Here is a 26,538-nt window from a genome sequence, read left to right as displayed (position 1 = left end):
TGGATGGAAAACTTTTAGTTCATGATTAAGTCATGATTATTCATATCTCTTCAAGCTTCCCTTCTTATTCTTTTGGGCATAAGTTTATGTGGCTCCATCTCATCACCCAAAAGTGTCTTTGTGTGTTGAGAGTTGTGTAAACCTTAGGGAACGAATCGGTGAATACAATTGTGCACCCCGGTTGCACCGAATCTCGTTTTCAAGGCAGTGGTTTGGTTACCACGGCGCAACGATTTCCTAAACTCGTTTTTATTCTTATTCTAGTATTTTGCCTTGAAAAACCAATTATTACAACACCCCAAACCAACGTGCTTAATTTAATTACTTAATTGGTTACAACCAGGTAAAGAACAAATATGGGGAGATACCCCCTATAGATTGAACTTATCAAGGTAATTGATGTGTAGGATAACTATTCCCAAACCGCCTAAAGGTTGGTTATTAGAATCAATTATTCCAAAATTTAATAAAAAAATAAATAAATCTCTAAACGGTTAAATGGATAATCCATTTAATAAAGAGATTGGTTTGCAGTTGAGTTTTTCAACCCGTTCAATAAATGAGTTAGATTTGGGTAGAGTGTTATTATCAATTGAAACACGAACTGACCCAAACTATTTATTATCCATCCCTGTGTAGTGTGGAGTACTAAGGCTCTGTTTGGTCCAATAGAATTTAACTGAACTGAACTTATTTAAACTTAACTAAACTTATGTAAACTTTTTTTTACTGAAAAAACTATATGGACTTATTTTTGCCAAAAAAAAAATAAAAATTTAATTGTATTTTTAAATTGTCTGAAACACTTCTTAACTGTTTTTTGCTAAAATAAGTTAAATTAAGGTTAAACAAATAGACCCTAACTAACTACGGAGTACTTAAAAAGCTACCGCCGATACGGAATACACCAATAAGGAGAGGGGAACGACGGCCACCGGCCAACACTAAAAAAACCCGCCAAAAGAGTGACGTTTCAATAGCTTTCTCTCTCTTTTCTTTATTGAAGTCCTGCTTTTCTAGAATCCCGACAGTCCAAGACCACGTAGACTCACATCATTTTATCTTTCCACCAAATTTTCTTCTGAAAATCAAATTTCATAACACTACTTTTACCAAATCAAGTCAAATTACAAGCTGAAGCTTCTTCTTCAATCCCCCTTCTTCTTCAAAAATCGACCTTAGCAATTTTCTCAAAATGTGGGCGCCACTTTCCAAAATAAGTATTTCCCCCCTCCCTTAAAAGTCAAAACCCCTTTTTCCATTTTCCCAGAAACCAAAAAGTTTAACAATGGCGACTGTGGAAGCTGAAAATGCAATGAAAGTAGGGGAAGATTCCATTGTTGTGAGGAACAAAAGAAAGAGCATGAGGAAGCAGAGGAAATCAATGTTTTTGCCTAGATTTGGATGTTTTAGATTGGGTGATGAATCTGCCACCTTTGATAAGAAGAATCAAGATGGGAGTACTGATATGGTGTCTGATCGTGGTGTAGTGGATCATCACCCTCATCCAACTCACTTGATTGTTATGGTTAATGGTATTATTGGCAGGTTGGTTTTATTATTAATTTTTGTTAATGGTTTAAGTGTTCTGTTTATGTTTGAAGTCTACATTTTGGATTGAGATTGAGATGTGATAATATCGTGCTGATTTAGACTTTTGTTACATATACAATTTTGGGATGTTAGAATGTATTCGATTAGCTAGATGGACTTTTTTTTTGTATGATACTACCGACATTTATAATTTAGATGTAACAGTACTTATATTAGAGTTGATTGTACTCTTAGCATTTTCTGTGGTGCATCTTACTCATATGCAATCTGTTGCTAGATTTAGTTGGGAATTTAATGAGATTTTTGGTAGGGGCCAAAGTCGGATATTCTTGTGGTGGGGTCTGGGAAAAAAGGATCTCTTTTATTAGTAATCCATGTACTCATATTAAAGTAACAATGGAACAAATATTTGGATTAGCTTTCTCTTGTTGTCATGTTTACATTTTGTTGGTAATTAGCCATTCATATTATTAGTTATACAACCAAAGGCGTTAATGTTCCCTAAAAAAAGGCGTTAATGTTAAAGACACTCATTTCTTGGCTATCCTCTTGAATCATGATTGCTCTTTTGTTAGTCATGCTTGACTTATAGGCGAATCAATTTCGAGCTGTTATCGTTTTTGGATTCTTCCAACCTGAAGAACCATAACTTCATGTGTTTTATCCCCTCTCCTTTGTGCTGTGAATGGATTAAGAGCAGATTTCTACGTTCTAAACTCAAAGTTTTACATACTTAAAGATTGTTTTGATTATGGGTGCATTTGGAAAATTCTTGTGAACTCTTGTTTTGGAGTTCATTTTAGGACCGCTCTTGGTCTTTCAACCATCATGGCTTCCTTTGGAGTTCATTTTAGTACCGCCCTTGCTCTTTCAACCATCATGGCTTCCAAAGGTTTTATTAGTATAACCAGGATTGCACAATACCGAAAACTAACCCCGTTTCATAATGATCCTTATGCGTTTTAGGGAGAGGTCCCTACTCTAGCTCAATTTGTTCATTGATAAGGAGTAGTATTATGTGTTATGTACTCCCTCCATAACTATCTTACTTATACGGAGTAGTAAGTACCTTCTGAGTTTATGAAATACTATAGCAAATCCCTCATTTAGAAGAACTACAATTTTTTGGTCACTAGCCAATTTTATTGCTTATTGCTAACTACATAGTATGTTACGTTCTTGAGCGTTTTAGCTGTTATGATAGGTGAGCGTACAGTTGCTATACGCCCTCCATTTGCTCTTTTGTTTAGATTCATTTTACTGCGAGGAACTTTTGGTTTCGCTTACTGTATGTGGTTCTTCTGATTTTAACTTGATTATTTGTATGGGATACATGCAGTGCAGAAAATTGGAGATATGCTGCAAAGCAGTTTCTCAAGGCTTACCCTCAAGATGTTTTAGTTCACTGTAAGAATCGAATAATGAACTTCTCTTAGGAGTTAGATGGATGCATTTCTCAATGTTTCAGGGACTCGCTACTCATAGTTTATCCCATGTTCATATTTCCTTCCAACATTGTACTGTAAATCCCCCATCCCCGAATAATACTAGGTCGTGTTTCTATTTAGGTCATTCCGATACAATAGGTTCCTATCTAGATTAAGTAGTTCAATGTTGAATTGAACTTTAAGTTACCCATTTTGAATTTTTGACAAATGTTGGAGTAGTTGTCAACATTATTTTATATGCAATGTACAGGCAGTGAAAGAAATACTTCGACCTTAACATTTGATGGAGTTGATGTGATGGGTGAACGGCTAGCAGATGAGGTTGGTGATAGTTGTCACATGAGTCGTTCAATTTCAGTAATTTCTTTTGTATGTGATGATTTCTTCCTTGGAGGAGAATGCAAATCTGTTTTTAGCACATATATGTAACAAGTAACGCGTTTCCTGATTTTGCATAAGCATCAAACTGCAGTGACATGATTATCAGATATAGATTTTCATGAGGATGGACTCTAGTTTTGTTCTGACATAAGACCTCTTACATTTCTAATTGCAGGTGATATCAGTCATTGAGCGTTATCCATATCTACGGAAAATCTCATTCATTGGTCACTCTTTAGGTGGTTTGATTGCAAGATATGCAATTGCCCTGCTTTATGGGGAAAACTATTTGAATAGACTGTTGAAAATGAGTGGAGAAACTGGAACCAATAGTTGTGCAGAAGTATTACAAGGAAAAGATTATATTGGTAAAATTGCTGGTCTGGAGCCGGTGAATTTTATAACATTTGCAACGCCGCATCTTGGTTCACGGGGACACAATCAGGTAATCAATCAAAGTGCAGGTGTTATTTTCAATTCAACAGTATGGTAATTGTACCTTTCTTCAATGAAATCATATTGTAGCCTAACCTGCTTTGCCATAACGGCTGATCTTTTAGGCCTTTGGTTTACATACAAAAGTGGTCCTGTCATATTAGGATTATAATTACCTAAAATAAGATTAATACTCTTTGAATTGTTGTTCTTGCCTAACCTGCTTTGCCATTACTTCCAGGTTCCAATATTCTGTGGCCTCCACACATTAGAAATAATAGCGCGCCAAACATCATGGTTTCTTGGGAAAACAGGAAGGCATCTGTTTTTGACCGACAAAGATAAAGAAAAGCCCCCTCTTCTTCTTAGGATGGCAAATGATTGTGAGGATCTTCCATTCTTGTAAGCCTGCCAATTCCTTTTCATAATTCTGTTCCAAAGTTCCTATACATTCCATCATTTTCTATTCACTTGGTGACGTTTACTAAATCGTGTTTTTGTATGTTTTCTCAGGTCTGCATTACGTTCTTTCAATCGCCGTGTTGCTTATGCAAATGTGCGCTTTGACCGTATCCTGATTAGCTATTCTTCTTTTAAGAATACTCGTACAATCCAAATCTAGTAGAATATCAGTTGTTCTTTTGATCCTAAATAAGTTCATAACCATTAGACATTTAGACAACAACTGATTCCTTTCAAGACCTTAACAGAGTCTAAAGAGCTTGTTGGATGGTATACATCTTCACTGCGGCATGAAAATGAACTCCCTAAGGTAAGAGATATGACAACCTATGAAAGACTCTTTTATAAAAAGAAAATAGTTGATATTAATTTTTCTGAATTACCACTAAATTTCCACATCTTAACCAAGCTTTATATTTCATGCAGAGGCGACAAGTTGAAAGAAATGACAAATATCGGCACATTTTAAATGTGGAGACGGGAGTAGTTGCTGCTCCTCAACGAGGCTCCACTTTGGCATCCATCATGTATGGCTGGAAAAAATTGAGAACAAGAGGTAAGTCATTAATTCTCCAAGTTGCCATGTTAAAGCAGTTTATTTAAACTTATACTAAAGCAGCGTTCTTTTTCGGAGTGACCTTGGCAGAAATGATGAAAGAAATGATCAAGGGGCTGACCTCTGTGAGCTGGGAAAGAGTTGATGTAAAATTTGGTGGTGGTAAATACCGATTTGTTGCTCATAATTCAATTCAGGCAAGCTTCATTTGTCTTTTCTTTTTCTTCGAAATAGCATTTCAAAGATGTTTTTGGTCAGTCATTATTGGGTGCATATATCTTTTTTCTGGCAGGTGCAAACTTATTGGGTGCATTCAGCAGGAGCTGATGTTATACAACACATGATTGACAATTTTATGCTGTAAAACTTGTACAACTATCTAGCCTAACCAAACAATTTTTAGAAAATAAAGTGAAAATTGTACATAAATCCTTCACAATTTTGTATTTCAGAAGTTCGATTGTCGAATTGTGTCAAAAGTATGGATAATTGTGAAAACCGAAGAAAGGTTGGAAGAACATTTTGTGTGTGAACTGTGAAGGTGTGGAGCATATACATATCTCCGAATTGCATGTTGAAATTGTGCCTGCAATATCAATTGATCTTTTGTTGTAAGCATAGTTTCTGTTATCCCACTTTTTGGACTAACGACATAACTGCTTTGACGTTTGATCATGTCGTGTCGACCAGGTACTGTCGTGTCACAGGTGACGTCGTGTCGAATGAACAGGTAGAATGTAGCACCAGGCGACAAGGCATAGGCGACAGAAGACTAACGACAAGGCATAGGCGACAAGTGACCAGCGACAACAGACAGGCGACTAAGTGAAGATAGGTCAAGATCCAAGCCCAAGGCCCAAGATATGTCGCGCCGTCATATAAGCAGAACAAGTTCAAAGAGTTGTCTAACATTACGGAAGTAGTTGAAGACTGGAAAAGATCATGGGACAACAGTCAGTACAAGATCCCTATCTTCTAGGGATCCTGTCAACCAACAATACCGTTGAGTTTCACGTATAAAGGCATGGAGCAGCGATACCAGAAGACACAAGAGTTAACTGAAGCTCTCAATCATTAAAGCAAGCATTGTATTTTCATTCTTTAAAGCGATCATTGTATTAGTCTACCTTATTTTTTACGGAGCATAAACAATTCTTTAGATAACTTAGGATACTTAGTGGATTGATAGCCTCATAGCTATCCGCGGTTTTTTACCTTAATCCTGGGTTTTCTGCGTCAACATCTCCTTGTGTCGTCTCTCTTTATTTGTTTTTCGCATTCATTACTTAGTGTCGACCCAAGCCAAGTGTCGCCCCTAGACGAAATTTGGCATAAACAGTTTGGCGCCGTCTGTAGGGACATTAACTAGGTTTCACACAAAAAAATCCCCTCACAAAATACCTCTCTCACAATGGCCTCCGGAGATATGACACTCGCAGAGATGAAGGCAGCCTACGACAAGGCCCAAGAGGAGCTGGCCCAAGAAAGAGCATCTGTCGAGAACCTCCAGAAAGAGCTAGAATCCGCAAAGAGCACCAAGTACCAGTCGCGCTACAAACCCGGTGGAAAGCCAAAGAAGTTGATATTCGAAATGCCCGATGAGTTCGAGGATCTGACCGACGATGAAGAGCCCCACGACGAAGAAGATAGCGGACCGACGCCTGACCCTGTGACCCGACGCCTGAACAAGATGGAAGCATATATGAAGAAGCAGTGTTCGTTGATGTTGAAACTGATGACCAAGCTGCCAGGAGAACTTACACCAGTGGAGACGGAACCAACCGACGGATACGCAGCATCACCATTTTGTGAGGCGAATGCCAGGGTAACAGTCCCGCATCAACTTCGGCTCCCTATTTGGACCACCCTCTACGACGGAACGTCCGATCCTTACAGGCATGTCAACGTCTACAAGCAGCGAATGTGGTAGATCGGCATCCCGTACGACCTGGTTGAACCTGTAATGTGCAAATCGTTCGGAGGCACCCTCGACGGAGCAGCTCTGGAATGGCTCATGAACATCACCCCCGGATCCATATCCTGTCTTTCTGATCTCAACAACGCCTTCTATCAACAGTTCGCTAGCAGTCGCCAGTTGGAAAAGCAGACGAGTGACCTCTATCGGTTGGCCCAAGGACCAACCGAGTCGGTACGCGATAATTTTAACCGTTTTAATTGTGAAAAAATTAGCATAAAAAACTGTGATGTTAAGACAACTATCGAAGCATTCAAGAGAGGTCTCATCCCCAACTCGGAGTTGTACCGGGAGATTACCAAATATCCCTGCGCAACCTTCGAGGAGGTCAGATCGAGAGCCACTGCCCAGATGCGGATCGAAGACGACGAGATTACACGGTCGACAGCACCACGATCAGCAGGGGGCAGCAGCGACAAGTAGTCGTACACCCCGAGGAACAACAGCTGGCGACACCAGCCATACAACCGCCAAAACCAGGTAAAAAATGTCAATCAGTATAATGATACTAACAATGTTTACAGGAATGAACGGGCCTACCACCCCGACATCTCCGAATATGGCTTCAATGTCGACATCGGAGGCGTCGTGAACGCCCTTCAAAATGTAGGTGGAACCGTCAGATGGCCTAGGAAGAGCGACATAACAGATTCCATGAAAGACATGAGCAAATGGTGCGACTTCCACCGCGACAACGGCCACAAAACCGATGAGTGCATCTCCCTTAAAAAGGAGGTCGCATATCTTCTGAAACGGGGGCACTTGAAGGAGCTACTGAGCGACAAAGGGAAGGAGACATACAACAAGGAGAAACCCGCCCAACCCAGCCCAGCGACGAGAAGCAACCGACCGACCCCGCCTAACTTTAACAAAGTGGTAAACGTTATTTCTGGTGGTTCAAATATTTGTGGACTAACCTCTTCTGCAGCTAAAAAGATCAACAAGGGAGAATCTGGAGCCGTCAAAGAGGGGTAGACGGAGGATGAAATCGCACTCGAAAAATCCCTAACAGCAATGTCAATCACCTTCGACGACTCAGATTCAGTAGACACACAGCAGGAGCATCACGACGGATTGGTAATATCGCTCCCAATAGGCAACGCTCTAATCAAAAGGATACTGATCGACAACGGCATCTCGGCAAACGTACTGTTCTTGGAGGCCCTACAGGAAATGGGGCTCGAGGAAAAGAACATCGTCAGGAGATCAACAATCTTAGTAAGATTCAGTGGAGAATCGATGCGAACAGTCGGAGAGATATCATTGCCCACATATGCTGAAGGTGTCAACATCATGACTAAGTTCAACGTCGTCGACTGCCATCAGCATACAACGTCATTTTAGGGTGACCATGGATCCACAAAATGAAAGGAGTACCATCATTATACCACCAATCAATCAAATTTCCGACCAAATGGGGTGTCATGGAGATCAAAGGACAGTAGAGAGACGCAAAGAAATGCTATGAAACCGCATTGAAACCATCAAAATCATCCATCTAGCAATTACAGCCAGGGTCGACAGCAGATGAACCAGACGACCAGCAGATCGATGAGATACTACTAGACCCGACAAAGCCAGACCAAGTCGTAAGGATTGGAGCGTCACTGCCTGACAACATCAGAAGTCAGATAGTAGAGTTCCTAAGAGAAAACTCGGTCTGCTTTGCCTGGTCGCATGAGGACATGATAGGAATCAGCCCGGACGTCATCACCCACAAGCTCAACGTCGACCCCAACTTCAAACCAGTAAAACAGAAACGACGAAAGTTCGCGCCTGAAAGGAATAAGATCATAGATGAAGAGGTTCAGAAATTAATAGATTCGCGAAAAATCAGAGAGGTTAAGTATCCAGATTGGTTAGCTAATGTCGTCGTCGTCAGCAAGAAGAACGGGAAATGGAGAGTTTGCATCGACTTCACAGACATCAAGAAAGCATGCCCCAAAGATACGTTCCCTCTGCCACACATAGACGCCATGGTCGATGCCACCGCCGGTCACGAGCTAATCACCTTTATGGACGCCTACTCAGGATACAACCAGATCCTCATGCACCCGGAGGATCAAGAGAAAACATCTTTTGTAACAGATAGAGGAATTTATTGTTATAAAGTTATGCCTTTTGGTCTTAAAAATGCAGGTGCGACGTACCAATGACTGGTCAACAAGATGTTCTAAGATCAACTCGGAGACACGATGGAGGTCTACATCGACGACATGCTGGTGAAATCAAAGAAAGCGGACGACCACGTGGAACACTTACGACAATCCTTCGAAATACTGAGGAAGTACGGTATGAAACTTAACCCAACTAAATGTTCTTTTGGAGTGTCCGAGGAAAATTCTTGGGCTACATCGTCACCCAACGAGGAATCGAGGCAAGCCCTGACCAAGTACGTGCAATCATCAACATTCAATCGCCCAGAAACATAAAAGAGGTACATCGTTTGATAGGGAGAGTGGCGGTATTGAACCGTTTCATATCCAGGTCGTCGGACAAATGTCGTCTATTCTACGACATTTTACGCAAAAACAAGGGTTTTAATTGGTCCGACGACCACGAAACGGCTTTGAAAAACCTCAAAAATATCTAATGACGCCACCCCTTCTGTCTAAACCCAAGGAAGGTGAAGTCTTACAACTTTACCTTGCCGTTAGCACGACAGCAGTCAGCGCGGTGTTAGCCCGAGAAGACGAAGCGCAACAGTTGCCCATCTACTACATCAGTAAGTCCTTATTAGAGGCAGAAACCAGGTATTCCTCCTTCGAAAAACTTGTTCTAGCACTCGTCACAACAGCCAAAAAACTAAGGCATTATTTTGAAACTCACCAAATAGATGACTAACTATCCAATTAAGTATGTGATGCGTAGGCCAGAACTGACAGGTCGAATGAAAAAATGGACGATGGCACTCGGAGGATTCGACATCAAATACCAACCGAGGACGGCTGTAAAGTCGCAGGCCCTAGCAGACTTTGTGGCAGACTTCAGCCCCGACTTGGAGAAGATAGCAGACGACGAAGTCAAACACATCAACAGTATAGGCGGAACGTGGATACTCTTCGTCGACGGCTCATCTAACTTTCGTGGTGCAGGTTTGGGCGTCATGCTGAAATCACCACTAGGGGACACGATAGCAAAGGCCATATTCTGCGACTTCAAAGCGACGAACAACGAAGCAGAGTACGAGGCACTAATCGCCGGAAGGACGTTAGCTGAAAAGTTAGGAGCAAGCGGACTTGACATCTTCAGCGACTCACAACTGATCGTCAACCAAATCAACGGCGACTACGAAGCTAAAAACCTAAAAATGACCTTGTACCTCGAGAAGGCCAAAAAATTAACCACAAAGTTCAAACCTTTCTCCATTAAACTAGTACCATGAGACCAAAATACACAGGCCGACGCACTCGCAAACTTAGGATCCGCACTCAGAAAATCACCATTCTCGACCATACCCTCAGTACACCTGTTGTCACCCGCCATAGACAAAGAAATCCCACAAAACGCCAGCCTCGTCCTATCAACCACAAACACAGACAGCTGGACCAAACCCATTCTCGACTACCTAACACACGAAACCCTTCCCGATGACAAGCTCGAAGCTAGAAAAATCCTTTTTAAAGCTTCACGATATGTTATTTTGCAGGATGTGCTATTCAAAAAATCTGCCAACGGAATGATGAGGCGATGCGCAGAAAAGACAGAATGGGAAGGACTACTCCAGCAATACCACGAAGGAGAATGCGGAGGACACGAGGGAGGACGAAGCTTATCTACAAGGATCAAAAGGAACGGATACTATTGGACGATGATGGTCAAGATGCCATGAGGTACGTTGCCAAGTGCGACAAATGCCAAAGGCACGCAGGTATGCAACATAAGCCATCCGAGTTCTTGCATCCAACTTTAACACCGTGGCCTTTCATGAAATGGGGAATGGACATCGTCGGTAAATTACCCATCGCCCCAGGACAAAAGGTCTTTATGTTAGCTCTAACGGATTATTTTTCTAAGTGAATAGAAGCAGGTGCGTTCCAATAATTGAGGGACAAAGAAGTATGCTCGTTTATCTGGACTAACATAATATGTAGGTTTGGAGTACCCTTAGAGATCATATGCTACAACGGGTCACAGTTCATCAGCGACAAGACAAGAGCTTTCTGCAAAATATGGAACATCGAGCTGAAGACGTCGATGCCAAGATATCCCCAAGCAAATGGTCAAGCAGAATCCATCAACAAGACGATAATCGGATCACTAAAGAAGGGCCTGGACGACAAGAAGGGACCGTGGGAAGAAGAGTTTCCCTCTATCCTATGGGCCAACAGGACGACGCCTAGGACGGCGACGGGGCAGACTCCCTTCTCACTCGTCTACGGGTGCGAAGCAGTACTGCCCCTAGAAGTGAAACCGCCCAGTGCACGATACGGACTTATGACGCCAGAACAGAACGACGTGGAACTAAGTGAGAACCTCGACAACACGGAAGACTTAAGGGAAGAAGCATTGATAAGGATGGCATCACAACAAAAGATCGTCGCAAAGTGTTTCAACAAAAACGACAAGGTGAAAATGTTCAAGGAGAGCGACTGGGTGCTACGCAAAGTGTTCCAAAACACAAAGGAGCTAAACGCAAGTAAATTGGCACCAGCTTGGGAAGGACCGTACTTGATCAACAAGATCATCGCAAAGGGGGCATACAGACGCGTCACCAAAGATGGCAAGTCAGTCCCCCGAAGCTGGAACGTCGCCCACCTTAAACTTTATCACTTTTAAACCTTTGTCATTGCAATTTTATCAGTCGTCGCATCGACGTTTCATTTTTCTTTCGTTTTTATCGCTTTCTTTTTTATCTAAACCATTACTGACTTAGGATTCGGAGGGTCGTTGGCACCCCCAACGGCCTATTCTCCTAGCAACCCATGTTCATCTCGCAGGTCGAACGCTCGACAGACACACCAACACATAGAAGAAAACAATGGTGTAAGTCAACAGTGGACAACGACGCCCCCAGAGGTCATGACACTTAAACAAAATTGGATCCTAAATAACAACGAATCACATCTGAAACATGATGACTACCGACGACGCAGGTACTACTTTATGTGCACATAACTTTGTCCTTCGAGTACCTATTTTCTTTGTGACATCTAATACACTACGCACGGTAGCGACTTCGAAACACAATAAAACATCATATGTCCACAAACGAAATGCAATTGAAAACCAAACACACTTGCCATACACAAAGCAAAATGCGCGACCTCTAGGGCCGCGACTTTCAAAACAAGCCATCACCCCTTAAGGGAGACATAAACACACAAATTATCCAAATACCTCGTCGCCGCCATCGACGATGAGTAAAAACATTCACAAAAACAAAATCCACAAAAACAACAAAAGTACCAACTACACACTATTACGTCCCTTCCTAGGTGGTGACTGGGGTTCCATCCTCTTGCTCTGGGGGCACGACAGTGTGAACAACATCCATCACCTTTGTCGACTCCATGTCTAACGTCTCCTCTTGAGGGGCGACGACGAGGGCATCTTCCTCATGCTGCACAGTGGGGGCATCTTCCTCTTGTTGTATGGCTGGGGCGACAGGGGCATCCTCGACCAGTGGACCGACGTTGGCCTCAGTGACACCAGTGCTGGCGATATCAACCATCTTAGACATTTCGTCCACGTCCACCACTGGCACCGCTAGTTCATCCATAGTACCACCATTAGCCAAATAGTCGTCTACCTCCTTTTGGCAAGGCCAAAGGCTAGTCTCCCCAATCAGGCACGAGTACATCATATGTGCCCTCGTCCTCCATATTTCCAGCGCCTCACAATCCTTAATCTCTTCCTGCAAAGCGTCGTATAAACTCTGCAGCCCCTCCATCTCCACGACCTGCAAAGCCAACTCTTCTTGCACTTCCTTAACCTGCTTCGTCGCCTGGGCAATCTGCTCGTTCTTGGCCCTCAACAACCCGTCCTTCGCCTTCACGGCAGAAACAAGGTCAGTCACCTTCTTCTCCGCGACCTTGCACTTCGACTCCCAAGACGACGACGCCTTCTTCGTCGCCGCGACCAACTTACCAGCGTCAGCCAACTCGTCGCACAACTGCGCACAATACTTACGAGCAGCCATCGAGGCTTGGAACGCCTGTACACAGAGATGTCACAACAATCAGCGACATACATGTGTAACGCGCGCAAAACACACGACGCAACGACACACGACAAACAAAAATAAAAAAAGTAAAAATAAAAATAATAAACACTTACTCGCAAGCTAAGTTCAGCAGCGTCCGACACAACAGACATCGGTGCCGCCTCACGATAACGTTGATACGTCGAAGGCAAGATCAAACGATCGGCATACGACCAGACGACGACAGTCTCATCGTCACCCAAGAAGTTCGGGGGCAACGAGATATTTGTATTCTAAGTAGCAGCTTTCTCAGCGGGACACTTCTTGGCCGACGCAGCAGGAGCCTTGCCAAGAGTGACAGCAGTAGACGACACCTTGAATGCCTTTGGAGGCGACGACGATGCGATTGGGTGATGGCCTACAACCCCAATAATGACAGGCGTCTCAGGCGACGCGCCTATCTTAGAATACCGAGGGACTATCGGTAAGCTTTGTCCACCAGAAGCATTAAACGACCTCAACCGCTTCCTCGCACATTCTTGTATTTCACTATGCGACATCCTTGCCACAGGTTTTGACGACAAAGTGTGCTCTTCACCAAAAAACACATCACAGTAAAAACCCCATTCCAAACACAAGAACGTTAAACCAAAAATCAAAAACGGCTAAAATACCTGAAGTGTCATCCATGTCACCTTCCTCCCTTTTAGTAGATGACGAGTTTGCCACTACCTCCTCGATCAAATCTAACCTTCTTCGTCGACGAGTCAACCGACACGACTCCTCCTCCACTTCCTCCTCGTCGACGTCACCCGACTGATTCCCTTCTTGACCTTCCGGACGACCACCGTCACGACTGAATGACCTCTCGTCGACAGAACAACCCAAAAACTTGAGATACTTGTCGTGAGAGTCCGAGTTCAACCCAGCCAACGACGTCTTGACAGCTGCAAAACAAAGCTAAGTAAGGCGACGTTCAGTAAAGTAGAAAAGACCAAAAACGAAAATTAAATTTACCTTCCGTCGTCCACCCTTCAACAAAAAAATTTCCTACTTTCCCCAAAGAATCCTTGTTGACATAAACGAAACGACTTCGCCACCCTCTATCGTTCACACTTAAGCCGATACCCAAGTTCTGCATCCCCTTCCTCGTGACCAAAGTATAACCACTACACTCCTTAAGCGACAAGTCGTAGGCATGCATAAAATCGGCCAAATCAAACGGTGTCTCCCTACCCGAGGTAACCCTCTGCACTACAGTGAAAATCCGCCAGATTCTAGGCATCAACTGACCTGGGCTCAAGTGGAACACCTCGATAAAAGATCTAGCTAGAGGCGTAAAAAGAAACTTCAAGCCAAGCGTAAACGGGTACTCGTACACAACCACGTATCCTTCGGGGCAATTAAGAGCTTCATCCTCCTGACCAGAAATTTTAACCTCCGCCGACGGCAGCAGACCAACAAGCTTAATAAACGCCACCGGACTCTCAACGGTGGAGTAAATCGGGTTGAGTGACTTAACCCGGCTAGATTCGGCTTCCCCCTTCTCCTTAACCGCAACCGACTTAGATCAAACCATCCTCTCTACAAAATTCTACAGAAAAAATCGAAGGAAATGACCGAAAATTACCTAAACTTGGGCAAAGTTAGGCGAAAAACGATTCCACTTCCTCTCTTTCTCTTCCTTTCTCTCTCTTTTGTTTAGATCTAGAATTCTTTCGAAGTTTTTCTGTGTGGAAAATTTATTGCATGTCTTTGATTTCTATTTATTGCCTTTTTTAATCAACAGCGGTTTCCCACGATCAAGGAAGTTGTAGACGGTTTATTTTTCGAATTTAAATTGTTACTTTTGCTCCGCAAGACCCCGCAAAATCACAATTGGGGGCAAACTGTTATCCCACTTTTTGGACTAACGACATAACTGCTTTGCCGTTTGATCATGTCGTGTCGACCAGGTACTGTCGTGTCACAGGGGACGTCGTGTCGAATGAACATGTCGAATGTAGCACTAGGTGACAAGGCATAGGCGACAGAAGATTAACGACAAGGCATAGGCGACAAGTGACCAGCGACAACAGACAGGAGACTAAGTGAAGATAGATCAAGATCCAAGCCCAAGGCCCAAGATATGTCGCGCCGTCATATAAGCAGAACACGTCCAAAGAGTTGTCTAAGATTATGGAAGTAGTTGAAGACTGGAAAAGATCATCGGACAACGGTCAGTAGAATATCCCTATCTTCTAGGGATCCTCTCAACCAACAATACCATTGAGCTTCACGTATAAAGGCATGGAGCAACGATACCAGAAGACACAAGTTAACTAAAGCTCTTAAGCATTAAAGCAAACATTGTATTTTCATTCTTTAAAGCGATCATTGTATTAGTCTACCTTATTTTTTACGAAGCATAAAAAATTCTTTAGATAACTTAGGATACTTAGTGGATTGATAGCCTCATAGCTATCCGCGGTTTTTTACCTTATTCCTTGATTTTCCGCGTCAACATCTCCTTGTGTCGTCTCTCTTTATTTGTTTTTCGCATTCATTACTTAGTTAGTGTCGACCCAAGCCAAGTGTCGCCCCTAGAAGAAATTTGGCCTAAACAGTTTCCTATTGGATATTGATTGATTTACAACAGCTCTGTTCGCGACTCTGCGATTTAACTAATAATATTTTGGTTATCTTGTAGTTTAACGGAGGAACCGATTATTAAACAGGCATGGGTCGAGAAGATACCAGCGGAGGAAGTGGTAGTCGGTAATGCAGTAAATGCGGTATTAATGCTGATGAGAAGAAACGGAAGTTTGTAGTTGTGAATTTGTGATGTTGATAGGCATGACCCAATCTACCTGGCTTTTTAAATGTTTGCACAAGAAATGAACAAATAGTATAGTTTTAATCCACACCTAACCTGCTGATTTCCGAATACAACAAGACGTCCTTTGAGACGTTCCACAACACTCTTATATGTATATTTTATTTTGTAGACCCAACCACTACTAATTTCCTTTTTTACCACCTGGTAAGTCCTCAACTGTCCACATACCAGTACTTTCAAGAGCTTCAATTTCCTCTTGCATAGCCTTGCGCCAACCGCGGTCTTTAACGGCCTCCTTGAAGGAAGCGGACTCTTTACCCTTTGTAATAGTCGTCAGAAAGCACTTGTGTCTCAAAGAAAATTTATTATGGCAACATAACAAGCCATATTAAAAGGTGTACTTGAGGAACGCGAGCGCGAGAGGGGTGAGCAGTTGTCGATAAAGTAGGGTCTATATCTTGAAGTATAACAATATTTGTAACGTACGGAGTACCCTCGAAGCTTCGATGGAAGGAAACTTTTGTCGGTGACCCCGACCAAGAGTAGCACTGTTATCACTATGTAAACCATTCTCAATATTTGCACCATTATGAACCATGCTAGCATTTGAGGAGGTTACATTAACCTCAATACTCACATTATATCCAACACAAACTATTGGGCTAGAAGACAACTCAACAATGTTGTCATCAAAATCTAGATCATCCCATAATGATACTTGATTCAAATACGTCTCCCATTGGAAACATTGAGCATCTGGAAGCGACTCAATATATGGAAATTTATCTTCAAAAAACTAGACATCACGACTCCCAAAAAATCCTTTGGTATCTAAATCTTAAACACGCCAACCTTTTATTCCGAAAGGATAACTAACAAAAACACATCTCCTAGACCGAGAACCAAATTTTTCCTTCACCTGAGGCCTATTAGTAACATAACCTAAACAACAAAAAACGCGAATAGAATCATAAGATGGAACTTGACCGAACAAGAACTGTGAGGTGTTTTTCCATCCAAAATTTTGTTCGGACTGAAGGAAATAATGCCCTTGGTCCAAGTATGCATTTAATGGTAAGTCTAATAAATGCGGTTCAGTATTAATTATGCAAGTTAATAAATTCAGTGAGATCAAGTGAACTGTATGCCTAGCTAGAGGCCGCTTCAGTTCAAGTGGATTAATGATTATAATCCACAGCTTACTCTTCACTGAACCCGTAGGGTCACACAAATAGTACGTAAACGGATCAAGTATTTAATGGCATTAAATACTCTATCTATGAATATTCGGAATCGACGGATCTTGGTTTCAGTGGGAGCTGAGATCGTCAAAGGCAAATAAATGAATACTCCGGAAACGATGATATTACCGAAAACGGAAATATGGATCGTATCAGAAATATAAATATTATCCAAGTCGTAGATGTTGCCGGAAACGGAAACATGGTACGTATCGGAAAATATTATCGGAAATGGAAATATTGCCGGAATCTGAAATATTGCCGAAAACGGAAATATTGTCGGAATCGGAAATATTATCGGAATCGGAAAATAATTGGGGAAACGGAAATATTAAATATTCGTTCGACACGGAAATTAATTCCGCAATCGGAAATGTTAAATATTGTTCGTATCGGAAATGAATTCCGGAATCGGGAAATTAATCGGAAGCGTGTCGTACGAATTAGCATCGGACGAGCTTTCTAGACGAAGGCCCAACACGAAGCCAGGCCCACGTCCAGCAAGCATAGGCGCGCCACACAACAGCCCAAGGCCACGCCAGACCCAGCGCGCGCCTTGGCTGCGGCAGCCTCGTGGGCTTCGTAGCTCGCGTGGGCTGTGTCGCTGCTCGGGCTCTGCACGTGCGCGCGCGCATGGCGCCCCTCGTTGGCTGATGTGCGTGCGTGTGTGTTTGTGTTCACATACGAAACCTAAAACGTATAGGATTCGTTTGATGATTAAATTCCTAATCCTAAAATGATACATTAATTAATAAGAGTTCTGATAGGATTCTACTTAATTAATTCGTATCCTAGTAGGATTCAATTACTTTTTCCATAGCCTATAAATATGAGATCAAAGCTCATAAATTAAAACGAGTTTTAATTATTCAAAAGGTGAGAATTCTGAGCGAAAAATTCAGTCACATTTATTGCCCATATTTCCGAATATATTAGAACCTTAAGGGCGATTCTAGTTAGTCAATCTTAAGGAGGATCCGGACGTGCTGTGGACTTTCTACGGAGGGACGACACTTGGAGTCCTAAAGACTTGTTCTTGTTCGGTTCGGGCGCAGCAAGGGAGGGCACGCTACAAAGAGTATGCATCCTAATTATGCTAATTGTTATGTGGCAATTAATTTGGAATCCTGACTTTTATTGTTTTTCCGCATGATTTATATTCAATTATATGTATCATAACCTAAAAGTGGTATCACGAGCCTCTAATTAATTCCATAATAATTTCTTAACATGGTTAAATTTTACCAATTTGCAAAGAATTGAAAGGGGTGATTAATTTTCGTAATTGTTAATTAATTGCAAATTGCGTTTGTTTAATTATATGTACGTAGTTTTTCGGCAGTTTCTTCGTTACTCAACGAAATCGAGTGATTTTTGTGTCAATTCCGCATGTAAAAGGCATTCTACAATTTTGACAAAAAAACAACTTTTCGGCCGAACCCAGAATTCCCAAATTCGAAGCCTAACTATGACTTTTCGGAGGTTTTAGTTTTTCGAACGCAAAAATTTGTAATTTTAAGATATTAAATTAAATATTTGCGATTCTTGTTGGTAAATCTTGAATTTTTGATTGACCTACTGTATATGTTTAACAAATTTGAATTCCTAAGCTTGTTAATTATACAACCTAATTTGTAATTGTAATTAATTTGTTGAAATTCGAATAATTTAGAATTGATTTGATTTTCATAATTAATTAACGATTTAATTAGGTATCCATGATTAAAAACCACCATAAAAATTGTTAATTTATGATAAATTTTAAATTTTTATGACCTGGATTTGAATCCATGATAATTGGAAATTAATTGATTAATAAATTTTCAATTTTTCGCCCTAAATTTATGAAATTAATTTGATTTATTAATTTGTCATTAATTTAGAATTAAAAGTTTTAATTTTTATGAACTTCTCTCATGATTGTTGCACGCACAAAGCAAAGGACGCTACGTGTTACCCTTAAGGGGTGTAGTATAGTGCGGGCACGCGACGACGAGCAAGGGAGCTCGTCGCCCGTGCGGTACAAATGCAGCGAGCAACAAGCAAGAGACGCGCGCGCGAAGTAAGGTAGCTGGGCGTGTGTGGCTCGATGGGCGATGGAGAGAAGGGCAATGCGGCAGCCAGGCGAGCAGTCGCGTGTGGGCAGCAAGCGAGTTGCGCCACAGCGCGCGCTGCTTCGCCCAGCGTGCAAGGTAGAGGCGTTGTGCATCGCATGGCTGCGCGCAGCGTGGCCTCGCAAGGCTGCGATGCGTGTGGCCTGCCCGTACGAGCCTAGCGATCAGTCAATGGGGCGCGCATGCCTCATGACTCGATGGGGCTTGGGCGCAAGCCCAAGTGCCTCGTCGTGTTACGATTGATGCGTTTTGATTTTGATTTTGAATTTTCAGTTCGGAATCGATTTTAATTAATTTTAAAATTCGTAATTTAAATTGTTTTATCGGAATTTAATTTTGAGTAATCTAATTATTATAAATTTTATTTATACTAATTATTTTACTAAAATTAAAACCTTGAATTAATTTAAATTCATTTAATTCAACTGAAAATAAATTAAATGGATTCAACTATAAATTTGTATGAGCCTTAAATTTTAATTAAATTTGTATGTTTCCGGTTAGACTAGGAAATACATTTTTATGTATAAAGTTAGTAAAGCATGTGAATTTATTGGTTTAAGTGGGAGCATTTTAGTCATAAACTCTTGATTAGGTCTACATTCCTTTAAGGTTAAACAACTTGATTAGAATTAATAAGGACTGAATAATTGGTAGATTATTGGTGCCCTTGATTAATTGCTGCAAATATTTATGTTATGCATAACATGTTATACTAACCAGCTGTGTGGGTCATTCATGATAATGAATGGGTGAATGGTATATATTGTATATGTACTATTTTGCAGGTTATTGAAAAGTGACTAGTATGGCCCAAATAGGATAGAAAATATGGTATGCGTACCATTAATTTGAATGTGGTATTGGTCTAAAGTACCAAATTTTATTGCTTTTAAATATGGTCTGCGTACCATCAAATAGTTGTAATTAGTTTAATTATAGCTCATCCTATTTGAAGAAAATGGCGCCTCCCATGGTGAAATTCAAGACGGAGTTTACAATCAATTTTCAAGACGGACTTTGAAGTTGAAGCTTCAAGATGAAGTCGGGCCATACTAGATCACATTTATATCTTATGCATGTTTTAAGTTATTTGTTGCTTTAAATATGTCTTAATCATGCATGAGATTGTGGCTTGATTATGTTGCATGATTAAGGATTTTAGTTCACTTAAAATCTAACCAACATAGTAAGAACCTTAAGTTCCAAACTTAAAAATTGAGTTAAAAGGTGCCATGCCAAAATAACACTTACTTAGTTAACCTTTACATCAATCACAGTAATAGTTTTCCGCCATAGCGAGGTGTTACTTATTGATTCTAAAGGGGTAAGGTACACAAATAATTTTGGTGAAACTCAACGATATAAGTAAGGAGTCCTTTTATGTCGTGGAAAATGCAATAGGTTTACCTAATAAGTTCTTAGACGTACCTATCAACCAAGAGTAGTTTCTAGACTATTAGCAAAGGCTTTGCTTACCTAAAATATTTTAGAATTGAGTCTAAATACATAATGTGCTTAATTCTTCAATGATTTAAGGGTCTTGGAATCATTTTATTCACACCTACCGGAACACATAACTTGAATAAAATGCTTAATAAATGATAATTTATGCATGTTTGCTAGATTTAAAAGTTTATTAAGAGAAACTGTGAATGGTTATTTATTTGTTATTCTTTTTCAATTGTAGTTTTAACTATGGCAAACAACAATTCATTCAACATCCGATCAATTCTCGAAAAGGAGAAGTTGAGCAGGAAAAACTTCCTTGACTGGCAAAGGAACTTGCAAATAGTTCTTATGCAGGAAGAAAAGGAGTATGTCCTGGAAGAGGCGATGCCCGAAGCCGCAGGCGACGGGGTCACTCAGGCAGCCCTGAATCGTTGGATTGAAGCCAACAAGGATGTGAAATGTCTAATGCTTGCAACCATGAGTGCGGATCTACAAAAAACGTTCATCAACTCAGATGCTTTCACGATCATCAGTGAGTTAAAGAACATGTTCCAAGATCTGGCTCGAGTCGAAAGATTCGAGAGTCATAGGCAAATGCTTGAGACCAAGCTTAAGAAAGGCGAGCCCGTAAGTCCACATGTTCTCAAAATGATTGGACTCATTGAGAATATGAATCGGCTGGATCAGCAATTCTCTAAGGAAATGGCTGTAGACACCATTCTCCATTCTCTTCATAACGGGTATGATCAGTTCAAGCTGAACTACAGTATGAATAGTCTGGACAAAATGCTCACTGAGCTTCACGGTATGCTGAAGACCGCTGAAAATACGCTCAAAAGTGATAAGCAAGATGTGCTTATGGTGCGTGGGGGCAAGTTCAAGAAATCTGGCAAGAAGAGGAATGCTAAGAAAGGTGGCAACAAGGGCAGCCAGACTAAGCAACCTGGCGGCACCAAATCTGAAAAGAAGAAGGTGAGCCAACCCACTTCTGAATCTGAATGCTTTTACTGCAAGAAGAAGGGGCATTGGAAGAGAGATTGCTTGAAGCTTAAGGAAGATCAGAAGAACGGAACAGTCGTTCCATCTTCAGGTATTTTCGTTATAGACTGTGTACTTGCTGTTTCAACTTCTTGGGTATTAGATACAGGTTGTGGCTCACACTTATGTTCCAATTCACAGGGACTAAGAAGAAGTAGAAGGTTAAGCAAGGGTGAAGTCGACCTACGAGTGGGAAATGGAGCACGGATTGCTGCATTAGCTGTAGGAACTTATTATTTGTCATTGCCCTCTGGGCTAGTTTTGGAACTGGAAGATTGTTTCTATGTTCCAAGTCTTACTAAAAACATCATTTATGTTTCTTGCTTAGATGCTAAGGGATTTTCCTTTTGAATAAAAGACAATAGTTGTTCGTTTTATTTTAAAGAGATGTTTTATGGATCTACTAGATTAGTCAATGGACTTTATTTATTAGATCACGACAAACAAGTTTATAACATAAATACCAAAAAGGCCAAAAAGGATGATTCAGATCTCACCTATTTGTGGCATTGTCGATTAGGCCATATTAACTTGAAACGCATAGAAAGACTTCAAAAGGAAGGAATTCTAGAACCATTTGACTTAGAGGATTATGGTAAGTGTGAATCATGTTTACTTGGAAAAATGACAAAGCAACCTTTCTCTAAAGTTGGAGAAAGAGCAAATGAACTATTGGGTTTAATCCATACAGATGTATGTGGACCAATTAGTACAAATGCTAGAGGTGGTTTCAGCTACTTTATCACTTTCACTGATGACTTCAGTAGATATGGTTATGTCTACCTAATGAAGCATAAGTCTGAATCCTTTGACAAATTCAAGGAATTTCAGAGTGAAGTAGAGAATCAATTAGGCAAGAAGATTAAGGCACTGCGGTCTGACAGAGGCGGCGAATATCTAAGCTATGAATTTGATGACCATCTGAAAGAATGTGGAATTCTATCAGAATTGACTCCTCCTGTAACACCTCAATGGAACGGTGTGTCGGAACGGAGGAATAGAACCTTGCAAGACATGGTTAGATCAATGATGGGTCAGGCCGAACTTCCAATAGAATTTTGGGGACATGCACTAAATACAGCTGCACTCACTATAAATAGAGCTCCGTCCAAAGCTGTTGAAAAGACTCCATATGAGTTATGGTTTGGAAAGCCTCCAAAAGTGTCATTTCTTAAGATTTGGGGATGTGAAGTATACGTCAAACGATTAATTTCAGACAAACTTCATCCAAAATCTGACAAATGTATCCTTGTGGGATATCCAAAGGAAACAAAGGGGTATTACTTCTACAATACATCTGAGAACAAGGTGTTTGTTGCTCGAGATGGTATCTTTTTGGAAAGAGATCACATTTTCAAAATGACAAGTGGGAGAAAAGTAGACCTCGAAGAAATTCGAGTCGAACAAAAAATTCTAGAGAATACTCAAGATGACATTCAGGATGAAACTCAGAGATCTTTAGAAGTATCTGGTGAGAATCAAGGACCATCTAGAAATGTAACCCCCCGTAGATCGCAGAGATATAGATCTCAACCGGAAAGGTACTTAGGTATTTTGACGAACGAGAGCTATGGAGTTCTATTACTTGAAAGTGATGAACCTGCGACTTACAAACAAGCTATGAAGAACCCTAGCTCCAATAAATGGCAAGAAGCCATGCAATCTGAATTAGACTCCATGTCTGAAAACCAAGTTTGGGATTTGGTCGACTTGCCAGATGGCTACCAAGCCATAGGAAGCAAATGGGTTTTCAAACTGAAAAGGACAAGGATGGGAAACTTGAAGTTTTCAAAGCTAGATTGGTTGCAAAAGGTTACAGACAAGTCCACGGTGTGGATTACGATGAAACCTTTTCACCAGTTGCAATGCTAAAGTCTATTCGGATAATGTTAGCAATCGCTGCATATTACGATTACGAAATATGGCAGATGGATGTCAAAACCACTTTCTTAAACGGCGTTTTAACATAAACTGTGTTTATGACACAGCCTGAGGGTTTTGAGGATCCAAAGAATGCTAAATAGGTATGCAAGCTTAAGAAATCAATCTACGGATTGAAGCAAGCATCAAGGAGATGGAATATACGTTTTGATGAAGCAGTCAGTGACTTTGGTTTAATTTCATCAAGAACGCAGACGAATCTTGTGTATACAAGAAGGTTAGTGGGAGCAAAATTGCTTTTCTAGTATTATATGTCAACGACATATTACTTATCGGAAATGACATTCCTATGTTGAACTCTGTCAAGATTTGGCTTGGAAAATGTTTTTCGATGAAGGATCTAGAAAAATCACAGTACATACTGTGCATCAAGATTTACAAAGATAGATCTAAAAAGATGATTGGACTCAGTCAAAGCACTTATATCAATAAGGTGCTTGAAATGTTCAATATGGCAGACTCCAAGCGAGGCTACCTACCCATGTCTCATGGAATGACTCTAAGCAAGACTCAGTGCCCAAAAACACTGGATGAGCGTAGACGAATGAGTGGGATTCCATATGCATCATTGATTGGTTCAAAAATGTATGCTATGATATGTACACGCCCGGATGTTGCGTATGCACTCAGTGCTACGAGCAGATACCAGTCAGACCCAGGAGAGGCACATTGGATTGCTGCCAAGAACATTCTGAAATACCTGAAAAGGCACAAAGATAACTTCCTGGTCTATGGTGGAGATGATGAATTAATTGTTAAAGGTTATACGGACGCAAGTTTCCAAACCGACAAAGATGATTTCAGATCACAGTCTAGGTTTGTCTTCTGCCTTAACGGAGGTGCAGTAAGCTGGAAAAGTGCTAAGCAAAGCACCATTGCGGATTCTACAACTGAAGCGGAGTACATTGTTGCACATGAAGCAGCAAAGGAAGCTATATGGCTAAGGAAGTTCATAGGTGAACTTGGTGTAGTCCCCTCCATTAAAGGACCAATAGCTTTGTATTGTGATAATAATGGAGCTATTGCACATGCAAAGGAGCCTAGACACCACCAAAGAGTCAAGCATGTACTTCGTAGATTTCACCTTCTACGATAGTTCGTTGAAAGAAAAGAAGTCGAGATAAGCAAGATTGGAACTGATGACAACATCTCAGATCCATTAACTAAACCTCTGCCGCAGGCGAAGCACAACTCGCACACTGCAGCTATGGGAATCAAGCATGTTGGAGAATGGCTTTGATCTCCTTATTTAATGTTTTAAAGTTTTAGAGTTTAATACTTTGTAAAACATTATTGGTTAATCATTCACATTAATGAATAGAATTAATTTTTCCATTTAATTCGTGGTTTATTAAATGATGAGTCCCTTCAATTTGACGATATATTCAAGATAGACTTGTAGGGGAATACAGTTAAACATAATAACATGTGCGGAACAATCCCCAAAGCTAGGAAACATGTATAAAGCACAGATTAAGCAAACTTACATTCGAAGCGTGTTTTCCACAATAATATGTCAACGAACACGAACAAAGAACTCCACTTGTCGTTCCTCTACTTGGTTCACCGACACGTTCAGATCCGTCTTGATTATCGTATCTTAGACAAGCGATCAATATACTTTGCTTTTATGAAGAACTCACTTTGGAGGCACAGAGAGAATTAGGGTTCTCTGTGTCTAGGATTTGAGTAATATGAATTGTGTGTTGGAATAATACAATTGACCTATTGTATTAATGATGTAACCGGCCAAGACTAAAGAGCCTTTACCGGCCACATCACGCAAGCACACGGACCACACAGCCCACGCCCAGCGACACACTGCAGGCCGAAGCCCACAGCGCGCGCGCCAAGCAGCTGGGCCGTGGGCCTGCTCGCTCGTCGCTGCGTTGCTTGCGCTGTTGCGTGCTGTTGCGTGCTCGCGCCCAGTGGGCTGGCCTTGCTCGCCTTTGCTCGCGAGCTTGCTGGCTCGTTGGGCCTTGCACGCTTACGTGCTTGGCTCGACGGGCCGGCAACTCCGATGCCATTCGTATTCGCGATTTAATATATTTCCGATATATTATTTATCGTTTCGTACGAATCACCGTCGTACGATACATTTCCAACTAATTCCCGAAAAGCTATTAAATGAATTTCCGATTCATTTAATCCGTTGATCTGTTACGTGTCATTGGTGTGACCTTGTAGGTTCAGTCAAGAGTAAGTTGTGAGTTCAATATCCATTAGAACTCACTGATCGGAAGCATTGCTCCAGCTAGCTGTTCCGATCACTTGATCTCACTGAATTAATTGTTCGCAATTAATCTGAACCTTGGTATTAGACTTAATGCACCTTGGGTGAAGGACATATTTCCTTCAATCTCCCACTTGTCATTCAGACAAGTGTGCATCCACATTCCTTTGTCACTTAGTGTTACTTACTGAACATAAGGTAAGATCCAAGCCATCCTTATTAGGTCCAGAAGTGTTTCTCGGATTACAGAGCTCAACTGTTAAACTTTTGCAGAAGGTTAAGCCTTAACCATTCTGAGCACGGCCATGCATTTTACAGTATCTAACTCTCCGAGAGGCCTTGTTACACAACAACACCATATCCTATAAAAGATAGGAGGACAATCCATTATTACAATCTATGAACACTCACTTTGATTCATAGTACTCCCAATAACTGCTTTTATAGCCTCCTTTTACGGTGCGACGTTTAGCTAGTATCAAAGCGAACTAATTCTCAAACGAGCAGACATAATCGCTCATGTTCTGAGGAACGGTTTCTAATCACTATTATTGAGAACTACCTATGACATGACTTTAATCTCTTAAAGTGTTCTCATGGTCAATCCGATACAAGATCCAATAAGTATCTATGCAAAAGATTCTGACATCCAGTCACTCTAGTTCAAGAAACAGAACTAAGTAATCTACTTGCAATCTAATCTTCATTAGTCATTGGTCGTCAACCTTTCAATGACCTGGATTAG

The 26,538-nt window shown here is 41.2% G+C and overlaps 2 protein-coding genes across 5 annotated transcripts; both read left to right on the top strand.

Moving 5' to 3' along the window:
- The first annotated feature begins 895 nt into the window (after positions 1-895).
- Positions 896-6,076, top strand: LOC110797692 (putative lipase ROG1). 4 transcript variants are annotated; one of them, XM_056833158.1, is made up of 11 exons: positions 896-1,548; positions 2,894-2,961; positions 3,253-3,323; positions 3,559-3,828; positions 4,060-4,220; positions 4,332-4,387; positions 4,538-4,590; positions 4,707-4,836; positions 4,927-5,033; positions 5,129-5,196; positions 5,289-5,451. In XM_056833158.1, the coding sequence occupies exons 1-11, from the start codon at positions 1,289-1,291 to the stop codon at positions 5,323-5,325; spliced, it is 1,281 nt and encodes a 426-aa protein (XP_056689136.1). In that variant the 5' UTR covers positions 896-1,288; the 3' UTR covers positions 5,326-5,451. The 4 variants fall into 4 exon arrangements, with proteins under 4 accessions (XP_056689136.1, XP_056689135.1, XP_056689134.1 ...); XM_056833157.1 differs by having other exon boundaries at positions 4,927-5,196; XM_022002795.2 differs by lacking the exons at positions 5,129-5,196; positions 5,289-5,451 and adding an exon at positions 5,527-6,076 and having other exon boundaries at positions 897-1,548.
- Positions 6,077-6,799: 723 nt separating this feature from the next.
- Positions 6,800-7,786, top strand: LOC130463363 (uncharacterized). Its single transcript, XM_056832470.1, has 2 exons — positions 6,800-7,230; positions 7,336-7,786. The coding sequence occupies exons 1-2, from the start codon at positions 6,800-6,802 to the stop codon at positions 7,784-7,786; spliced, it is 882 nt and encodes a 293-aa protein (XP_056688448.1).
- Positions 7,787-26,538: the final 18,752 nt, after the last annotated feature.

The sequence above is a fragment of the Spinacia oleracea genome, chromosome 6, assembly GCF_020520425.1.
Source record: "Spinacia oleracea cultivar Varoflay chromosome 6, BTI_SOV_V1, whole genome shotgun sequence".
NCBI classification, from domain to species: domain Eukaryota; kingdom Viridiplantae; phylum Streptophyta; class Magnoliopsida; order Caryophyllales; family Amaranthaceae; genus Spinacia; species Spinacia oleracea.
Note: the sequence above shows the minus strand (reverse complement) of the source record. Positions and strands in the feature narration are given on the sequence as shown.

Bases quoted from the DNA above. Each gene is read 5' to 3' on its own strand.
- LOC110797692 (XM_056833157.1), top strand. From the start codon at position 1,289: ATGGCGACTGTGGAAGCTGAAAATGCAATGAAAGTAGGGGAAGATTCC. The intron at 4,221-4,331 runs GTAAGCCTGCCA...ATGTTTTCTCAG, and splicing joins TGTGAGGATCTTCCATTCTT to GTCTGCATTACGTTCTTTCA. The intron at 4,837-4,926 runs GTAAGTCATTAA...TGACCTTGGCAG, and splicing joins GAAAAAATTGAGAACAAGAG to AAATGATGAAAGAAATGATC.
- LOC130463363 (XM_056832470.1), top strand. From the start codon at position 6,800: ATGTGCAAATCGTTCGGAGGCACCCTCGACGGAGCAGCTCTGGAATGG. The intron at 7,231-7,335 runs GTAGTCGTACAC...CAATGTTTACAG, and splicing joins GCAGGGGGCAGCAGCGACAA to GAATGAACGGGCCTACCACC.